The sequence below is a fragment of the Pollicipes pollicipes genome, unplaced genomic scaffold (genome assembly GCF_011947565.3).
Source record: "Pollicipes pollicipes isolate AB1234 unplaced genomic scaffold, Ppol_2.1 Scaffold_5724;HRSCAF=6776_pilon_pilon_pilon, whole genome shotgun sequence".
Lineage (NCBI taxonomy): Eukaryota > Metazoa > Arthropoda > Thecostraca > Pollicipedomorpha > Pollicipedidae > Pollicipes > Pollicipes pollicipes.
Window position 1 is genome coordinate 28,613,737 of NW_023596746.1, and position 22,104 is coordinate 28,635,840.

The following is a 22,104-nucleotide window of genomic DNA, read 5'->3' on the forward strand; positions in this document are numbered from 1 at the left end:
TCTCTTCTCCTCTCACACACACCACCACTCACACGCACACACACACACCATATCTATATATATATATATTATATATATATATATATATATATATATTATTATATATATGCTCGCAGCGCGTTCACAGAACAACGGCTGCATCATCAGGCAAAAGAACACATGCACACAGTGCACACCATAATGGTTTAAAACACGCGCATGAGGCAAATCAATTGAACATAACACACAAGCACATGCAATGACATGTAATCCTCCCCTCAATGCTACAGACATATTTGATGTTATCACAATATGCAATGCATTTAATGGAGCCATACTATTTAGCGCTAAACGGTTTTTTTAATGCATACAGATCTCCAATCAAGCGAAGACCATGTCTTGCCCATGATACTAAAATTGACAGCCAAACTGGGGTATCACGTGTTTATGAATGCTCTCGTGTGGGGAGAGATCGGGCTTTGCAGACAATTTTCCCATCCAGATAGATTTACCCAAATGCTCCTGAATGCGACTGAGCAAGTTACGAAGTGTAGAAACAATGTAGGCTGCCCCACACAACGACCAACAGAGCTCGTATGCAACAGTCGATTGGGAGCAGCTACGTAATGCATCCGATGCTCTGAAGCACGAGCCTGATAGGAAGGAATTCACGAGAATATCTTCTGAGTATTAAAAATGGATAGGATTGCGATAGAACGCTGATCAACTCGAGAACTCGTGAAACTCGTCCCAAGCTTATATAAGGTGCTTGAGTTGGCGAACGCAATCTTTATATATATATATATATATATATATATATATTATATATAGTATATGTGTGTTGTGTGTGTGTGTGCGTGTGTGGTGTGTGGCGTGTGTGTGTGTGTGTGTGTGTGTGTGTGTGTGTGTTGTGTGTGTGTGTGTGTGTGTGTGGTGTGTGTGTGTGTGTGTGTGTGGTGCTGTTGTGTGTGTGTGTGTGTGTGTGTGATGTGTGTGTGTGTGTGTGTGTGTGTGTCTCTGCTGTGTGTCGTGTGGTGTGTGCTGTGTGTGTGTGTGTGTGTATGTATATAAGCTAGCACCGTCGTGTATGCCATACCTCGTTCCTACCCACACCACGAGGCCTGGTGGGGGGGGGCATCATCGTACCTCCTACACTGTGTCAGCACACTTGTCAACAGACCCGTGTGAAATAGGCGGGGAGCTACTTGGTTCGAGTCTCAGCATGATTATACGCTGCTTTGGGCTTTTGCGAAAGTAAGGTTATGATCATCTTAGCATGTAATGTTAGGACAATCATTAGACTGCAACTATTGCTTGTTTCGGTCTTGTCTTGAGGGTATAATAGAAAAAGTGGGTCGTCTTCCTTGCACACTCTGCATTTTAACGCACTTTTAACACGCCGCCCGGTGGCAGGCTAAATACCCGTCGTTCGGGTGGGGGGTCAACTTGACCCCGCTGAGATCTCGGGACTAAAACAGCTAGAACACCAAATTTACAGGGTGTGTGTGGACCTGTACGTGAAACTCACTTTCGTCAAAGTTTCATGCTCCTAGGTCGTGACCATACGGGTCAAATCAGGTCAACAAGGTCAACTTCGGTTGGTCTCCAAAGTGCCCCAGAACCTGGATAACTATTTCTAAGCAAAAGGTCACATGCTCATTAAAGGTCAGTGACCTTGTTTGACCTTTTGAAGGTCATGGCGACTAAGGTCATACCAGACTGCTCTGAGTTTTGCATTTGAATAAGCGGCACAGATTACGCTAGGCAGTACGTTTCTAAAAACTAAATGTTGACCTAGGCTATTTAAGGTCAGTGGCCTATTCTGACCTCTAAGAAGTCCATGGATGGTGAATAATGCGGTTCCTGCTGTCAATTGAATCGAAATGAGCACCAGAACTATCCCATACGGCAAGCCCTAGAGTAATCAAACAGGCTGGTTTTGACCTTGGTCTGATACTCATACCTGACATTGGGTCAACGTAATTTGCTCATTACATATCTGTGCTGCCTAAGAAAGAATCTCAGAGATGCATGCTTCGTCTAACACCCCGTTGTTCCATCACATTGAACGATTCCCTAGAAATTGACTTCGCTGAAACCATGGCCCGACTTTGAACTACCATTAGGTCCGCGACCTTACCAGTAATATCTAAATTGTGATATCAAAACGATCCGCTATTCAATTGTTCTACAACTATGCAAAATGTGACGGGGGCTACGCCGCGCCGTTCGGGAACCATTCTAGAAAAACCTTGGGGGGGGGGGGCGCAATTTGAACTCCATTCCCGCCCGATTGCGCGTTAATGCAAAGGAACACTGCATCTTTGGCAAAGTATGATCGGTTTAGCGTTACTCTCCGACCCTGATGCATCAGCTGATCCTTGTCTTATGGTAGGTTCCTAAATACAATGGTGCAGCCTGTTGGAACTGAGAATGATGCATTTCATACAGCTCATGCAATTTAGAAATCAACGCACGCACTCGTTCGAGTTCTCTCAAAGGGCAGGCAATGGTAACGTTCCGAATGTTTCATTGTTTGGCTTTAGGCAACTGCATCGCATTCATAATTTTGAGTGCATTACGCAAGTATATTTTGTCCCAATACACATCCGTTGGCTAGACAATACTTTTGCTGCATTTGATTACCTGTGAATGTGAGTGCAGCCAAATCATTCAGATAAAAATATGAATTTGATGGCTTGTCCAGCGTGAGCATTTACACTTAACTGACATTATCCGATACGATACAAAACAGCATCGCTTCCATAATATGTGTTCATTCCTTACAAGTGTTCGATTCTGTTCCTGCAGACATTTAAACTCATCAATGCGTTTTACATATCCTAATGAGCTACTTGTGTGTTAATTAGCTCGTCATTTGCTGGGGGACGCTTGATGTCAGTTTTGCTAAAAACTGACATCAAGATGTCCTTTTTGCGAAAGCTCCAAAGTGGATGAAACTAGCGTCTTCACATTTGTACTGCTTGTCAAGAAATGAAAAGACAGGTAAGAGTAAAATGTCGACAACAAATTAACCCATAGTGCAAGATTTTTGGCTTCCGTTCCCATCCCAAGTTCATGCATCTTTTTAGGCCTGTTGCTGAGCAGTGAATTTTTCTTGTGTCACGAGGTCTGATGATTCAATTTGCAAGTCGGTTCAAAGCCTCACAAATCTACCCTTCACCATATTGCCTGTTATTACACTTTTGCTACATTTGTGCATGCCTCATTTGGACACTTTATTTTGCTGAGCATGGTTTGGAACAGATAGTCGGACTGGGTCAGAGTAAGCCGCACATCGTATTACGTTATGACAACATTACATTTCCAATCGAATGATGAGAGTGGCTCCCAGCTTCAGAGCTTGTTTCATGCACACTCATGGTGATTTGGTGAATACAGCATGAGAATAAGCTGCACGAGCTTACAATGTCCATTGTATATGAAATGCAACGGGCCTATAAAAAACTGCGGAGAAACAAAGCCAGCAAATCTGCAAATTATCCTTGCCATGCCGAGTAAACCTAACAGGGCCTTGGGTTTTCACCTCCGCATTCGTGTTCAGGAGCTCAAAAGTAAGTCACACGAGCATCTGTGGATCTGATCGTCGGATGCAAAAAAGTCAACGAGCACTCCATGGCTCTGGTCAGTCCCACCCAATAATCGTCAAGTTGATGCTTGTCACCTTGCAGACCACGTCACAGACCACGCCAAATTCGTCACAAATCACCAACACGGCCGTTGTCGGCCGTGCGCACGGCCGTCGTCGTGACGACGGTGATCACATCTACAAGGATTGCGTAGTGCTGTTACAAAACATTGACAGCATAATTTGAACCCGAATATAATTACAATGCACGTTCTTATTACCTCTAAACGGTGCTGCAGTGGCACCACCAAGTGCTGTTACAAGACGTAACTAGTTCTGGGGTCACTATGGTATGTTTTTGAAATATACCCCATAGGTAGGACACTACTTTAAAGTCCCCCCCCCCTCTCTCTCTCTCGCTGTGATGATTCGATTGGAAAACACCATCTCGCCAGGGAAGTTTGCTATGCATCAATGCGGTACCGATGCGACGAAATCGTTCGATGGAACCTGACCTGAAATGGCACTGAGCCTGTTAACGGGCGTATGTTTCTAACGTCCAGAAAGGGGTCATCGTTTCGTTAAATCTACCGCAACCAAAGTATAGTTCAGCCACATCAGAGGTCAGTGTCATGAGACATGGAAATAGATATTCGATCCAGAAGAATGTTAAAAAATCGCGACTTTTGACACATTATGTGACGTCATAAGTGCATGCAGTGCGGAAGCTGGCGTGTTCTGATACCGTCATGGTGTCTCTGGTTTTATCGTTTGACGCGATAGGTCGGCTGGTTTCGGGGATATTCAGGGTGTGTTAACCGCCCGGTCACACATGAAAGGTAGCAGAATACCAGGTGAAGCCTTTGGCAGCCACGATCATATGTGACAGCAAAACACCTAAAACGTCTACCTGGTCGTTAGCATTTCGCCTCGCTTTGCTCATTTGTATCATCCAATGTATTCCTTTCAACACTCATTGGCATGCAACAATAATTTCCAACAAAGAGCAATGGCAAACCGGTATAGCGTCGTCAGTCGCGCGCGTGGAGCCCACCTGGTTCTCGTCCTGGTCCTGGTCCCACCTGTTCTTTTGATTCGCTGCTCGGCAGCGCAGCGGCGGGTTCGCTGTCCGCAGGTGCCAGGGTGGGCCTCGTCACATATCAGAGCGGCGGCGTGCGCCCCGCTGGGGCCGCGGGGGGCTCTGCCGACCCTGGGTCAACGGTCTCATCGACAGCGACCGCCTGAATCGGCGCCGATTAAGCGGCGTGGTAATGCCATTCGTCCTGCATTCCATTGCGGCTGGCGACCGATCAGCCACCCTGTGTGCCACCCGCCGTCCTCGAGCCCGGCGACTCCCGTGGCGCGGGCTGTGCGCCACTCTGTGCGCCACCCGTCACCCTCGATGCCGGCGACGCTCGTGGCGCCGGTTGCGCGCCACCCTGTGCGCCAGCCATCGCCCTCGAGCCTAGCGACACTCATCGCGCGGGCTGTGCGCCACCCTGTGCGCCACCCGCCGTCCTCGAGCCCGGCGACGCTCGTGGTGCCGGCTGTGCGCTACTCTGTCCACCACTTTGTATGCCACCCGCCGTCCTCGAGCCCGGCGACGCTCGTGGCATGGCTGTGCGCCACTCTGTGCGCCACCCTGTGCGCCAACCGCCATTCTTGAGCCTGGTGACGCTCGTGGCGCCGGCTGTGCGCCACCCTGTGCGCCACCAGCCGTCCTCGAGCCTAGCGACGCTCGTGGCGCCGGCTGTGCGCCACTCTGTCCACCACCTTGTACGCCACCCGTCGCCTTCGAGCCTGGTGACGCTCGCGGCGCCGGCTGTGGGTCACCTGTGTGCCACCCTGTGCGCCACCTGTCACCCTCGATCCCGGCGACGTCCGTGGCGCCGGCTGTGCACCAGCCCTGCGCACCACCCGTCGCCTTAGACCAAGGAGACGTCCGTGGCGCCGACCACTTTCGGCTCGGTTGAGCGGCTGTCATTTCGGCGACATAAAAACGTCAGGCCGGGAGAGTTTGGGTGGTCGTTCGTTCGTCTGGTGACTCGTGCGGCGAACTGTGAAGAAGAATGTCGGGCTCCTCCGATGAGCCGAGACAGGTTAAAAGTCACGTACGAAGCCATTCAGATTCGATTCAGATTGACCTGTTTACTCGCCCCGCTATCCGTGAAGACTGAAAGAAGCTCCCACCATCTCTACGCTACATGGCTACAGAAGCCGGAGGCTAGAAACTGCATCGTCTGAACTGAAAGGTCGCATTCTGTGGAACGTTATCGGCAGTTGGACTCTCTGTACCCCTTCCTCACTCCTTTGCCTCTCTTTCGCTTCCTTTTTTGCATCACTCTTTCGCACTCCTTTATCTCATTACATGTACATATATCCCTGTCGCCGTTGTTTTTATCGCATCTGTTTTTTGGCTCGCACCCGTCCTCCCATGCATGTCCACCGCACGTCTTCCTCGAGCCGAGCGCCTTTTTCTAGCGACCGGCCCGTTGCGGACTGCAGCACCGCTGCCATTGTATGCCGCGGCTCCAGTGTGCGGTCATCAGGTCGATTGGGCACCGGGGTCGCCTGATGGCCCCGGCTGACGGGCCGGCACCGGACCACACACGGCCGCCGCCAGCGGGTGCAGCTCGTCGGCCCAGCCTGAGTTAGTGCGGGGCGCGCAGGGGCCGAGCCATCGGCGGGCGCCTCTTGTCACGCTCCCCCCCGCCGCCAGATGGCAGACCCGCCGCCCGCCGGCGGCCACGGCAGGAGCAGCGGCTATAGCAGAAGCGGCCGTCACGGCAGGAGCAGCGGCTACGGCATTAGCAGTGCATACAGCAGTAGCAGCGGCTACGGCAGAAGCAGCGGTTACAGCACGAACAGCGGTCACAGCAGGAGCAATGGTACAGCAGGTTCGGCGGCTACAGCTGAGACAGCGGCTGCAGCAGGAACATCGGCTTGAGCAGGAACAGCGGGCACAACAGGAGTAGCGGCTACAACAGTAGCAGCGGCTTGAGCAGTATAAGTTTCTACAGCAGGAGCAGTGGTTACGGCAGGAGCAGTGGACTCAGCATGAGCAGCGATTACAGCAGGAGTAGCGGCTGCAGCAGGAGCAGCCAGACCTGACGCCGTCACCTGCGACACACCACTCAGCCGTGGGAGATGCAGATATCCAACCTACTGGAGCGGCCGGTAGCGGGTGTGGCGAGCTCACGTTGGGGGGGGGGGGGGGCGTGGTTCGGTCCCGCGCGCCAGAGCTCCCGCTGTCCAGGTACGACGCAGTGACGTGTGACGAAGGTTCTCACACGGCGCATCTGTGGAGCCGGGTTGCAATACAAGCACGTCAGCTGCCAGCCCACCGAACGTCTGGCGTTTTAGCGAGTACACCTGACATACGATCAGCTCGACTTCGCCTCCCTATGATCAGCCAATGACACATTCCTCATACAGCGATATCACCCCCCCCCCCCCCCCGCCAAGAATGCATCACGAGAAGACAATCCGTCTCACCCTGCATGTTCCACCAGAGAATACCTAACATGAGTCGCGCTAAGCGTGACCCGATCACGTTGTGATCTTGTGAAACTTAGCCTGCGACAGAACGCCACGATCGTATGCAATGTACTGCGTCGCGTGCGCAACGTATTGGGCGATCATTCAGCGAAAGCTATTGTGAGGCCCCACCCAACCAGAGGGCCATAAGCAGCGAAACGGCAAAAACAATAAAGATTGAAACAGTACAACTCGCCATAATCCAAGTGGCCTTCAAGATGCCAAGGACCTGATCGCTAAAATTGGCACCACAGCCACGTCGCACGCCCGCGGCGGATGAAACACTCTTCACGAGGCCGCGTTGACGACACATGGCACTAAGGGGCTGTCAGCACGTGTTCCTTCTACCACAGGCATTTATAGACAATGCCCTTGGTGTTGTCGGCACATTTAGAAGCGTTGGTGCAGTGAACGGTGTGATTGGTTTCAGGTTTCTTCAGCTTAGTTGGAACACGGGATGGAGTGGTTCTATTTGGGGACTGGCAAACGAGAGTCTTCCGAGTCAACCTTGGTAGCGAGCTGAGTGACCGGTTCGCGTTGGCGCAAGCGTGGACATTGGAGCGTTAACGCTCGTCCTCATCAATACTCTAATGAAGTAAAGTTGTTACATGGCAAGAGCTTGCCAAACGCACCAACGTGGGCCGCAGGAAGCTTCCTAAACGTTGCGACACATTATGGGCAGAATTCCGTGATTATGGAGAACGTTTTCGTACCCAGAGACAATCAACAAGTCAATGTTTGAGGCTGCTTGATGAAAAATATCTAACGGTTGTGTTGCTTAACACGCATTCTAGTGCAGATGCTCTTTTTTACTGGTATGATTTGTACCTCTTTACAAACCAAAGGTCTCAAGATAATAAGTGCAGTATATATCACGAGGACCCCTATATTTTTACACTGCTGCCGAGATCTGCACTTGTCATGCATAGCGAAATTTGATGGATACGATTTCTGCAAAGATACTCCTAACCGTTGCTGAATGGCCCTCCAAGTGAGTGTAACTCAACGGGACACCTGAGCCTCGGCTACACAGCGAGGCCGGTGCATGCGGCGATAGGTGTCGGTACTCATGCAATGTTGCACGGTCATGTGATGGCCATCATCAACAAGCGGCTGTCGGACAGGTAGCAACAAAAACTGCAGCCTGCGCAGAGCCGGCGGCGACGAATCACAGGCGGCGCCGGCGCTGCGCTCGCCGCCGGTTGGCCGCGCCGGCCGGCTAGTTTCTGCAGGTCACGAGCCGCGTGACCGGCCGGGTCGCGCCGGGTGCTCCGTGGCGCGCGCCGCTTCTGACGCCGCCGCGCCAAAATGGCCGCCTGCCGTCGGATGGCGCGGCGCCCTGTGTGTTCCGTCGTTAGTGCTATTGATGGCGCGACCGGCGCGCATACTAAGCAGCCGGCCAGCGGCGAGGCGCTCTTATCTGCTGGCAGGCGGCTGTCAATGGTGGTGGCGCAGCCGAGCGGGCGGCGCAGCCCAGGCTGATACCGGCCGCGACACGGGGTGGCCGCGTGACAGGAACCCCTCCGGGCCCCCCGGCACAGCGGGCCCGACCCTTCGCGCCACAGCGGGCCCGATCCTCCCACGACACCGGGTCTAACCTACCCTGCCACACCGGGCCTGATCTCCCCGCCACACCCGACCTGACCTCCCCACCACATCAGGTCTGACCTTCCCTGCCACACCAGGCCTGATCTTTCTGCGCAACAGCCGGCCTGATCTCGCCGCCACACCCGACCCGATCTTCCCCGCCACACCGAGCCTGACCTCTCCATCACAACGGGCCTGACCCTCCACGCCGCACCGGACCTGACCCTCCGCCACACCGGGCCCGACCTCTCCGCTAACACAGGGCCAGACCTCCCTCTCACCCCACCGAGCCAGACCTTGCCCGCCACACCGGGTCCGACCTCTCCGCTACACACCGGGCCAGACCCTCTCCCACCCCACCAAGCCAGACCTTCCCCGCCACATCGGGCCTCATATCGACTCCAGGCCAGATCTTCCCCTTCACGCCGGGCGTGCTATTAACTCTTGGCTCAATATTTTCTTTTTATTTCTGTTCGTCGTTTATTCCCTATTCTTGACAACTTTGCTGCAGCCTGAGGAGAGTGGTGATCCCAGATCCGTGTGGACCACGCAGCGGGAGGCAGTCCTGTACCCCGTGAATGCAAGCGGCACTCTGGCCGATATGTGGGGCAGCATCTGAACAACGAACCTCCAGATAGGAGGCTAAAAATCCAACTTGGCTGATGGCTCACTCTCAGGCAAAAAAGAGAAGTTTTAACTCCCAAATCCTTACCGTTCTCTCTGTTTGACGACATCTTCGACAATCAGAAGCCTGAGCCTGATCAAGAAAATCTGAGAGAAACTGTATATCTTTATCACAAATTGAATCGACGAATAAATACAAGTTAAATCCCTATAGATCTTTATCAATTTTAAGTCAGCAGAAAATGTTGCAGATCATGTCAAATGGATGACTCCTCGAGACCCTTAATCACAAACCTCACCACGACAGCGTGGGTAAGATATCACAACTGAAATGGTCGAACGACGAGCACATCAAAATACTATCAACCAATCATCGATGAATTTTTTTACTGACTTCTGCTCAGTGCGCAACAGCCTCTAGTCTTTTTGATGACGACAGTGCAGATGATCTTCACCGGGCCCCCAGCCCACAGGAAAGCTGAGAAGTGACCTCGGTAGCATGCCTGACTCATCTCATCTGACATCACGACTCATCATCACTGACTCTTACCCACCGGCGACAGCTCTGAGGGCGGAACGGAGGCCGAGGGCCCGACTCCAGTGCGATGCCGCACCTCCCACGGCGAGGACGTCGGCCGGAGTTGGCTGGGTCACCGTCCTGCAGGCCACTGGCGGGTCACCCTGCTCAGGGACCACGGCGACCAGACCTCGCCAGCGGCCTGGCGTCGGACACGGCAGACCAGCCTCCGACCTCAGCCCCATACGTGAGCAGCTCCTGCGGCCCCTCGGCCCTCTTCCACCTGCTTGGAAAGTTTGGTCGGCGTCCGAGGCCTGCGGGAATATCCAACAGCTGGTTACCGTTCACGACAATGCCTGCGTGCTCAGGACTGTACAGCCTGTACAGCTCTTGCTGTTGATGACACATTCTGAGGACTTCCAGCCTGCCGAGGAGACGCTGGAGGTCGGTTTTAACGACGCCGTGATGCGGACTGGGAGCTGCCTCGCTGGCGACACTCGAACCGACCAGTCGAGCCGGCACTCGGGTCCCGACCTCTGCCCGCGAGCTCTGAAGCACCGGGCAACGGGCCAGCGACACGCGCGGAGGTAGTTGCCCGGGGTGGGTACAGCAATCCCAGCCGCCTTCCTGCAGCGCCGGCGCATCGAGTCCGTCCGCGGGGCACGTCGCCACCTCAGCCCCCGAGCTGCTCGGTGACGTCCTCGGGTGGGCGCCGCTGGTCACGCCAGCCGGCACCCCACGGCGTGGCCTGTCGAGGTCACGGTGAGGAATGATGGTGTGCTGGGCTCGTAGCTGGCGTCGTCCGAGCTGGTGGCTGGAGTAGAGCTGTCGTCTGCCGCGATATGCCGCATCCGTTTCTTGTCGCCCCGTTCCTGGGAAAGTGATGGAACTCACAGGTTGTAACAGACTGGACCGCGCCAGGCGACAGACATGTCAGTCGTCCTCAAGCGCCATGTATGATTCTTTGCATTAGCGCAGAGCGCTCTCACATTTGAACCAACTTAAGAGCACAATGTTTACGGCTATAGCATACACGTGAAATTTATCACTGACATACAATAACCGAAGTACCCTGTCTGTACTTGCATAATCGTTACGCACTTAGCTTTCAGCGGCATCATTGGTCGCAATGGATCTTACTCTGGCTCCATAGTGAATGGTTCAACTTTTCCGGTCATCGAAGTTCATATGTAAACTTGTCTGCTTTGAATTGTTTGGTATTGATATCCGGCTTTGAAGCCAAAAATGGTATGACTTGCACGGAACTTTTGCCGTGGCGTATTGTTCCATCTTCTATTAAAGGGGAATGTTTCATGTTTGAAGATATCTAAGCAAGCTTCAGATATGATGAAATAAGCTCACTTTAACTAGCAATATGCTTTTTACGTAGAAGAGACTGCTTTTAACAGTACGGTTTTCAGTGTGGTAATTATGCTCCTCAATGCGTCATGGCTTGATCACGCCATCGTATCTAGCATAACATCGATTGAGAACCAGTTGACGGCCGTTATATCTGGAAATCGTGCTCACGAAAGCCAGATACGAACGCCTTGACAATTATACTTTTCTTGGTTTTGATCGCCGCAGGTATGATGGAAAGGTAAGATCTGAATGAGGTTTTTATGACGTCATCATTGCCGAGGTGACTGAAATGCACTCCGCGATATGCCTTTCCCCATTTTCGCCAGCATATAGCTCAGAAACCAGAGGGGCTTAGGATTTCACTGAGTCAATCAGCTGAAGGTCAAACCACTTACGACACTAGGCTCCTGGAGAATATCAAGGGGGTCTGAAACACTGGCCGTGCTGTAGTTCTGCTCTTATGCAAAATATACTTTTTTGGCTGAGAACATATTCCAAGATTCAGCTTTCGACGAGTTGACTGTCAGTCATCTCAAACTATGCAACGAATATGGCTCTGCTTGATGACGCCATAAAAAGTGATGGCAGGTGAAAGGATCTAGTGTCACAACGTGGTCACACTCAACAAATAACTCAGGCTAACAGACATGCAGATCTGTTCGTCTTTTTCTCTTGGCTAGGTACATCTCAAGGTCATATTTATTACGGACGTTGGGTCTGCTCAGCTTGGCGTCAGTTAAGATCATGGCATCATTGTACACATAATTATTTCTACTGAACTTCTTCTTCCCTGGCTGTTACAGGAAACGTTACAAAATAGTCATGCATTGACATTTGGCTATAGATCTCGATCGAAACAGTTTGCGACAGCTTGCAAATGAATGGATGGGCATATCGTCTTTTAATTGTACTGTGTCAACAACGAACTACCACCAGCATGAATGTCGCCAGAGTTGGTGCAGATCTTTTTAAATAAACGGCTCGAAAGAACTGAGCCGAAGGAAAATGTCTTGTTCAATACATTGCATTAGCAAATACCTCACCTCTAACTGATTAAATGGATTTCGTCTCTTGTTTCACACACGACTCTCTCCTTACGCTCAGTTGCCTCGGCAAAGCTTGAGCTTCTCATTGAGTTTTTTTTTCGTTGCATTTGGTACGCCAGTACCAAGTATAGTAGCTCCTAACATAATCGCCATAATTTTGGCCATGGCACCGCAGCGATCTAAGAAAACCGTACCAAACTGGCAACAACTCTGCTGCTGGTCATCTGTGGAGGTGATCAGCTGCGCAGTTAAGTTGGGAAGGTTTTTAGAAGGACCGATCGCTTTGATGTGCAAGAGATGCAGACACCGTTCTTTTGCTGTCACTATTAGCAAACAAACTACGCCTATTGTCTAGGATGGCGACAGAAAAACGAGCAACTGCCGTTCTCATCAATACACGAGGTGCGCGGGATATACATTAGTGCCATGCGTCACACACCCAGGCTGAGATACGGTTCGGGGCAATGAACCTCACGCCCGGACTGACCACAAGCCGGATGCAATCAGAGTGGAAGCAGCCCAACGGCAATGGTCAGATGCAGATCAATCCGCTGCAGAATACGGCCAGTCAGCACGAGCCAGCTCAGCGTCCAGCCCCGCCCGGCCGGCCGGTCGGCGCTGCTGTGACGCCATGTGGTGCGGGCAGAGGCACCGCCGCACGCCAGCTGGCATTCATCAGCTGGCACGGGGTGACGCCCTCCGCGGCGATCGTGTACGCCCCGAGCCACGCGGCCGGTCGGCGATAGCAGGCCGCCTCACAATGAAGCGGTCCCGCCCGACGGGCCGAATTTGTCACCGCTTATCTTTCAATTCACCTGCCCACCGGTAATGACCAGCGGGGCGCGGCCATACCTCAGCCAGTCAGCCGGCGGAGCGGTGCCATACGTGAACGTCAGCAGCTGCCGCGATCGACGCCGCCGACAAATCGACGCCGCTCCGTCGGCGCGGCCGGCCATTTTCGCGTCCAGCCGCCGATTGCAGGCGCACACCGCGGCCTATCTCGGCCAATCAGACGGCGAGGCGGCGGCGGCGGCGCATGCGTAAGCCGGGGGACGGCGGCCGGCGGGGCGGGAGCGGCGGCCGCGGCCAGCTACCGTCCCGGCCGCCTCTCAGTCGCCGCCCGCTGCCGCCGGGGCCGGTCACACGCCGCGCCGCTCCCCGTCATGACGTCACCCGCGCCACTGCAGCCGCCGCCGGCCGCCGCGTCGGCGTTCTCGGCCGTGCCGGCGGCCGGTGCGGCGCCGCCGTACGGCCTGACGGCGCTCGAGTCGTACCTGGCGCTGCAGCAGTCACTGCGCTCGCAGCGCCTCCTCTCCACCTTCTCGCAGATGGCCGACCTGAGCAAGGCCCGCAGCGCCGCCGCCGCCGCCGCTGCCGGTAAGTTTGACTTCGCGCGACTGGCCGAGTCGGCGACAGAGGCGACGCCGACCGGGCGGCGGCCGCCGCTGCTGCCCGCCTTCCCGGCGCTGGAGCAGTACCAGCCGCTGCTGCTGCCCGCCCTCTTCCCCGGCCTGGGCCTTCCCTTCACGCGGCGGCCGGCACCAAGTCGCGGCCGCGCCGCCCGACCGAAGAAACAGTTCATCTGCAAGTACTGCCAGCGCCACTTCACCAAGAGCTACAACCTGCTGATCCACGAGCGCACGCATACGGACGAGCGGCCGTTCTCGTGCGACATCTGCGGCAAGGCCTTTCGCCGACAGGACCACCTCAGGGACCACAGGTAAGAACTGATGCTCTCAGCACCATCTCAGAGACCATAGGTAAGCTCAGGTGAGCTCGGGTGAGAACTGGTGCATGAACCAGTCAGATGGGAACTCCTTTATAATACAGGTCTAACTCAGAGACCACAGGTGAGCATTGGCATCAGCAAAACTATCCCGTGCACCAGAGACGAGACTCGTATCAGCGTGATTAAAGCGGGATCACAGGTGGAAACAGCTGTTCTCAAGGCCTTCCGAACAAGCACAGGCGAGAACAGATGCACCAGTATCACCTACCCCAGGGGGGGGGGGGGGCCGCAGGTGACGGATGCTGTCCACAGGACCACCCCAAGGGGCCAGAGACCAGAGATGTTGTCCTCAGGACCAGAGACAAGGGCTGTTGTCCTCAGGACCAGAGACAAGAGCTGTCGTCCCCAGGAACACTTCAGGGACCTAGACAAGGACTGTAAGAGATACACTGCGGTCTCCAGAGCCATCTCAGGGCCTAGAGACGAGGGCTGCTGTCCCGCAGAAAGCAGTTGTCATCTCCCCGATACAGCAGTCCTCCGCGGGGCTGGCAGTCGAGCCCGACGCTCATCTGGAGCACAGGAGGGAGGGCACATGTATGTAACGTCATCCAGTCGTGCGGCTACCCTGGTCTGTTCTCTGTGGCATACGTCGACAGGCAATGTGAGACGACCATGCCTCCTGCATGGTAATTTGCCGCGGTGAGATCCGCCCAACTGAACACGGAACCTTGCCTGCATAAACAGCAGCGTCGGTTTAATTTGCGGCGCGCCTCTCACCATTATCGGCGCTTGCCTGCCAATACTCGAACAATCTATCGTGTAATCGTGCCCCGAGCTATCATTGGGATGGTCTGTAACGTAATTAAGCTAGGTGTAGCCAAGGCAATCCTTATCACGTACGGATGAAATCACGGCCAGGGTGCAGTACCGTCTGGCCGCTGAACTTCTTTGTCCGGTACTTCATTTAGTCACGTGCAGCGTACTTACTGAATACGTGATGCCTTGATTTGAATATGAAGACGCTACCTTCATGGCTATCTGTATTAGCATGCATCCACTTCTGCCCTGTGTCCATTGGCGTGTTTTGAATCGAATTGTGTAGCGGCGATGGTTTGCATGCAGTTTGATATCCAGGAAACGGAAGCTCTCAGTCGAATCACGGCAGCACCTGGCGTAACCACATCCGCCTGAGTAGGAGTCGAGGACCCGGAATCCGCAGCACCTTTGTATTCCTGGAGACATCACATCTGCCAAGACGCAGGCCTGTCAGTACCTGCGAGCATGATCCGGCCTTCTTGCAGTGTCCGACCTCTCCCTGGAATAGGGCCGCATTTACAGCTCTTGGAACAGCACGTAGTTGGTCTCGTCAACGGAGGGACCACCCAATTGATTTTTAAATGGCAGGTGGGACGCTTAAAACGACTCATAACTTGGCTGGCCAACGCGCCGCCATATATCTGCAGCTTTCATAATTTATCAATATCGTTGCGGGATGGAGAATAAAAGTGTGCCTTGCAGGGATCGTTCGGCACACAATACGTCAGTGATTTAGTCATCGTAAATAGAGCTTTATGCTTCGTTAAATCACCTCCGCATTTGACTTACGCCCAATAAATGCTGCCAGCAACAATAAACCGGCTGGCTAATCACTGCCGAGAATAACATTGTAACATCCCCATCAATGATGTTTATTGCGAATTTAGTGGCCATACGTTGGGCGGCGGGCATGCCGCCGTGGCGGCCCGACGCCGCAGCAGCTGGGCGGAAGGTGATGCAGATGAGCGAGGCACTGCGTCACGCCGCTCGCGGGTCACGTGTGTCACGTGTCACGTGGGATCTGTGTGGGTGGCGCGGCGCTGCGGGATGGACGCTGGTGGGCGGGGAGTTTCAGACGCGCTGTCTCGGTGAAAACGGGCGGAAGTGACGTCACAGCTGCTGAGCGTGACCTTTGCCATCGTCGTCGCGTGTTGCATACACCACAGATGTGGTCGTGCTGCATTGCTGGATAATGCACATGAACGTAGGCTAGATACTGCTGGAGAACTGCTGACTCCATGTCTGCCAGCACAAGTTGCACCACATGCAGGCAGAAGGAGCGATGGAGGGAGGTAGGAAGCGATGTTATACAGGGTGAGAGACGGAAAGGGCAGACAGGGAAAGCGAAAAAGGAAAAGAATATGAAAGAGAACGAGAAAGAAGGATCGAATAATGATACATATGTATATATATATATATATATATATATATATATATATATATATATATATGCATAGGGTAAGGGAGAGCTAGAGAGAGGAAAAGGCGGAAGGGATAGCGAGAGAGTGGAAGTGAAGGGGGAGTGACGGAAACAGACACGTTGTTTGCAGCGGTTCTCGTAACACGGTCAGCTTCTAACAGCGTTGCCCTCCCTGTCCACAGGTACATCCACTCGAAGGAGAAGCCGTTCACTTGCGGTGTGTGCGGCAAGGGCTTCTGCCAGTCGCGCACGCTGGCCGTACACAAGATCCTGCACATGGAGGAGTCGCCGCACCGCTGTCCCACGTGCAGCCGCAGCTTCAACCAGCGCTCCAACCTGAAGACCCACCTGCTGACGCACACCGACATCAAGCCCTACTGCTGCACTGACTGCGGCAAGGTGTTCCGACGGGCGTGCGACCTGCGCCGCCACGGCCTGACGCATACACTGGGCCTGGAGGAGGCCAGCGACGCGAGCGAGGAGGCGGCGGAGCCGGACGGACCGCGCCGCCGCCCGCTGCCGCTCCAGCAGCACATGTCGCAGGACAAGGCGCAGCAGCTGGAGGCCGCCCGCGGCGCGCCCGCGCCCACCGTGACGGCGAAAGTCGCCAAGTTCAGCATAGAGTCGCTCATGTCGTAATCCGGCGACAGGCGGCCGCGCTGTAGGCGGGCCCGGTGGTGTAACCGTAACGGCCGGTGCCTCGCGATGGAGCGTTCCCCGACGTGCGCGAGGAGTCGGACTCGTCCTGCCCGCTGGAGCAGGCCAGCCTGTACAATGATGAACTCTGATGTACATAGCTCGACCGCGACGCGCCGGCTGCGTCATATGATGAGAGCCCTTCGTGTTACATGGGCTTGTACGTCTTCACTGGTGCGCGAGGACGACACTTGCCATCGGCCATGATATTTGAATGTCAGCGGCATCCAGCTCAACGTGTGGAACGGCTGACCGAGACGTACATGATGCCATTGTCCTCGCGCGAAAATGCTCAGTGTTTTGAATGCACCGTCAGCAAATGTGATTGTTCTATTTCCATTGAAATGTTCGTGAAGATAGGCCTTGTTAAAGTCTTTTATGTACGAAAAATATGGGCATTGCCTCGTGTTGACACCTAATTGAAATGTATTACGAAACAGCTCATTGTTGTAGCTACAATAGATTGTATTGCCATGACTAGCGCACCTAAATAAAGTTAAAATTCGTATCTTAGAGATGCCAAATCTAGACTTAACAAACCTACGGTATTGCAGGTAACTTTACTCTAAATTCATTCGGAATACTGTGACCAAGGGCACAGATCACAAATGTTTCTTTCAATACTCTCTTTGAAACCATTTGTGTAGCTGGCTTTTCTCTAAAAACTAGCTGCCAGGTGGATGTTGGTTGCGTAAAACAATTGCTGTCATGGCTTAAACCGGTGCGATGTTGTGCACTCAGTGCCTATCACGCGAGTCCACGTCCAGTGCACGTATTCGCATATGCAACATGGTCTCTGAGCATCTCTTCAAATAAAAACAATACCTCTCTTGGTAAAAACAGTACCTCCCTAACTAAGCAAACGACTGCATCAACAGACTGAACAGCTAGCAGCAGCTAACAGTTATAGCATGGTTGTAGATATTTTTGCTCATGTTGCTTTTGATATAGTATTTTGGCACTCCGTTTTTCGGGTTACTAGAGAGAGAGGCAGAGGGCGTGGGGAACCGGTGAAGAGCAGGAACTCGGCGAATGATATGTAGCCAGCGAGGAAAGGAAGTCAGTAGGGGGAGGAAGCCGGCGAGGGACAGACATGGAGATGGACCAGCGAAGGGGGATTAATATGGGGAGGAGGGGGGGGGGGGGGCAGCAAAGGTAGTCAGCGAGTGAGCAAGCCAGCTTAGGACTTGCGTGAGGCAATTCCTGACGGGACACTGCAAACTTGGCAGAAATAATTCCAGAGATAACAGGTTTTCCGCTCGTGCATTGCACGGTTTCGCGTTTATGGACAAAGTCTTGCTACCAATGCACCGCAAATGAAAATGAAACGTGCACAAACACTAAACTTTGAATAAAGCTGGTTCTTTTTACGCCATGGGAAACGTCACCAAACGTCCCTAAATTAATGCTCCGGTGAAAAATGACCTTATCTCAAATATTTACAATACACCCGACATTAATTGAACCTGCTCCATTGAAAATAATTACTACATATGCGTCAAAGCTTCAGCACATTTTCACTCAATAGTTGCGTATGCTTCGCTGTAAATTTAAGCATTATGCCATAACCTTTGGTCATTCATGCAAGACAATGAATTCAGCACACGCTCAAAACGGTGCGCACAAATAGGGGTTTTACGTATGCCTCATTTGTCGGAAGTGATAGCCTTTAAGATGTAAGATGTTGTTGTCTCAGCGCTTAAAGATCATGGATGTTTCCCCAATTTATTATGCATAAATCCTCTTCCTCTCATCTAATTCGCAGCGTTTGCAGCTATAGAACACACGCTCTCTGTCCACGCCGTGCATACGATATCGTCTGGTTCTCTGTCCATGCCATGCTCACGATGTCCTCTGGTCCTCTGTCCATGCCATGCTCACGACGTCCTCTGGTTCTCTGTCCATGCCATGCTCACGATGACCTCTGGTTCTCTGTCCATGCCGTGCTCACGACGTCTTCTGGTTCTCTGTCCATGTCGTGCTCACGACGTCTTCTGGTTCTCTGTCCATGTCGTGCTCACGACGTCCTCTGATTCTCTGTCCATGTCGTGCTCACGACGTCCTCTGGTTCTCTGTCCATGTCGTGCTCACGACATTCTCTGATTCTCTGTCCATGTCGTGCTCACGACGTCTTCCGGTTCTCTGCCCATGCCGTGCTCACGACATTCTCTGGTTCTCTGTCCATGTCGTGCTCACGGTGTCCTCTGGCATTTGGTATGCGGTGCGTAATGTGTACGCGCATTACGCTAACACTAAACAAAGGGTGACGTCGATGCCTTTGCTGGGTTGTGCCGATTGGCAGCCTTCCTTGCTTTTGCAAACGGCTTTGTTCCAGTATCCCCACAGGCAGACATTTGGAGGATCAAGTCTGAGGAGTGTGTTAACTCCTAATGTTTTGAAGCACATGCACACCACTCTTTCTCCGAAGGACCATGCCATTTTAAGGTGCTGGCGAGGTGGCGGTGGAGGCGACGTCTTATTCTGTTGAAAACACTTTTGCTTTTCTGTTACGTCCTTTCCTGCTCACATGAACTTACAGGTTTCTTACCTGTCAAAAGTACTATGAGGTTTATATCCCCATTGCGTGAGCGCACAATAATCATAAAAGATCTACAGGCAAAGCATACCCACAGTCGGCCTCCAAACTCGAAAGATTTCCTGCATTGCCATGCAATTTGGCACCAGCCTTTTGGTTCCGGTCTCTTGGAATATTTTGAAGGTTGAACTAAAAATGAATAAAGGTTTTTGAGAGGATATATTATTAAGTTACGGTAAGGTAATCAATATTTCAGTAACTGGACTTAATTAAACGAAGTCAGGCTATTAAGATCAGGCTAAGTTTGAAAACATTAGGCTGCCAAAGCCATTTGAACAAATGCGTTCGATTGTTTGGCCGTGTGACACGTGCACCATATGTTGATCTTGGATATCTACCAGCTTTGAGATTTACGTCACAACATATTCAATCCTACAACGCGACCACATCAATAACAAAAAAACAAACCAAAACGCCACGACTGCACGGATTCATTACCCATACCGGGCCTCACAAGACTGATGCATTCTATTTGGCAGTAGCTCACAATCCAGTGCAGTAACAACCATACTTGTATTATTCAAATGTCGAAGATTTCATATTACTTTTTCCCTATTAATGTTCCTTTCAATCAGTCTATCACCACACCCTCTACAGCACGTGCTCTTGGTGTCACCCGTTCCGGCATGAACACAATACTACGACTCATACGCTGGTTACAGAGCTGCGTTCGTTTAAGTGTCCTGTTTTGGCACGTCCTCTTTGGCCTTCCATCACCCTCCGACACTATACAGTTGCTAATGACCACACAGCTTCTCTTTCTGCCCGTTTCAGCAACTGCCGGGCCTGAGATTCCTTGCATAAACTTCCTCTTCATATGAATCAAGCAGAGGTAGCCTGGCGGACTCAAACCAGAAATGTTCGCCGTCACTGATGCTCTGTAGTCTGTTAAATCACTCGCGCCTCAAACTGTTCTTGGATTACATTTATGTTGTCGCACAATTTGTGAGGAGACTCACTATCTTGTTGAAACCATTGGGTGGTGGCAGTATCCGGACATCTCTTAAGGTCTACAGAAAGCGCTGAAAGAGCAGTCCTCTGTATCTTTTTGCGGCCATGGTCTCAGTGCGCCCCTGTCCCAAGCCGAAGGAAGCTCATGATGGCGAACTCCTGATCGCACAGCAGGATGTGCGCTTGGTTCGTGCTTTGTGTCTTGTGTTTTTTTTTCTTGCTTGTGACTTTCTAGATCACATGCGGTGCACTTGAGGAACAAGAGCGGTTGATATTGCTGTTGATGTGGCTATCCAAATACAAATGAACTTTGCCGCTGAAACAAATGCTGTGTAAAAACGTCTCTGGTGACTCGCTCTTAGCAATGAGCATGTGTGAAAAACGTGACTCGGTCCTGTATGTTCATTTTGATACCAAGTTTCCGTTTGACTTAGATCTTACATGCAAAGAGGCTGAGATGTCCTCTAAAGATTTTCCCCGCTGTAGTCAGGCTGCAGCCAAACTTCAGAGAAAGGCACCTGGCGGAGTTCTGGAGATTTCTGGTGGTGAAAGCCTTGGCCTTTCGGACCCCTTCTTTGGTTCTAGCTTTTTCCACTTGAACTCTACTTGGGCTCTCCACCCATCATTGTCCTATAGCTTTAATATCAAAGCTCAGTATCATGTTTCGGGTTCGCACTTTTTTGGTTTCAGAGTGTTAAGAAGTTCACACTGGCTTTGAGCTGGAATCATGGGTATCATGTCAAGGATGCAATTTCAAAAATTTTGGCTCTATGAATACTGCTGTAGGGAAGCATGATGCAGACGTATATCAACTGGCACATGGTCGGTAAATAAAGCCGCCATTATACGTGTTCTTGTTTCGAACAAATGGTGCTCTGTTTTGGTTACAGTGGGTCTGCTAAAGTATTTACTGTGTCAGATTTTACGAGTCACTCGGCATGGCATGGAGGCAAATCCTTCCGCAGGGTTTTGCGCTACTCTTTGTTGTGGTACTGAGTGACGATGTCCATCTGCTGCACTAACTTCACGGTAGAATATTCATGAATCCCACTCCAAGGCCCGAGTTTTCAGAATGGCGAAAGGCATTTACCACATCTGGTAACCCTCGTAAACGAGAGCGTGGAGCAATTATAGAAATGATTCCACCGTGCTATTCCCCATTACCCTTTCCAATTATCACTGACCTTCGAGCCTGGGCACCGAAAAGAGGCCATTTAAGCTTTAGAAATCTCTAATTTGATTCTTTTTCCGCCGATAATTATGGGCCGAATCAAGGGTGCCTAGTGACCTGATAGCTATCCTTCTGTTGAGCACACCGAGCCGGCACCACGCTGCGCTATAAAGACGTCTGGGTCTAAAACTATTCATCTTTTTTACCCCTTCGCACAATTACAGTCCTACGCGGGCCGAGCCCAATTATGATCGTTTCGGTGATCGTAAACCATTGGAATGGCAATGGTCTGGGCCACGGTGGCGGGGGCCCGGGCACCCGTCTCCGTTTACCGCTCCCGAACCGCGCTCTGTCAATGCGCGCAGACCGCAAAGTGACACACGAAACGGCGCTCTTTCCGCAGTCAATTTGTCAGTAATTGACCTGCGCCCACGGTCACACCCAGCTCTTCCGCACGAGCCCGGAGCGGTCACAGGTTGCGGAA

The 22,104-nt window shown here is 52.3% G+C and overlaps 1 protein-coding gene across 1 annotated transcript; it reads left to right on the forward strand.

Moving 5' to 3' along the window:
* Positions 1 to 12,738: 12,738 nt before the first annotated feature.
* On the forward strand, positions 12,739 to 17,738 carry LOC119102908 (protein odd-skipped-related 2). The gene is made up of 3 exons (XM_037226358.1): positions 12,739 to 12,804; positions 13,510 to 13,961; positions 16,389 to 17,738. Exons 1-3 carry the CDS (start codon positions 12,739 to 12,741, stop codon positions 16,843 to 16,845), a joined length of 975 nt encoding a protein of 324 aa, XP_037082253.1. The 3' UTR covers positions 16,846 to 17,738.
* The last annotated feature ends 4,366 nt before the right edge of the window (positions 17,739 to 22,104 follow it).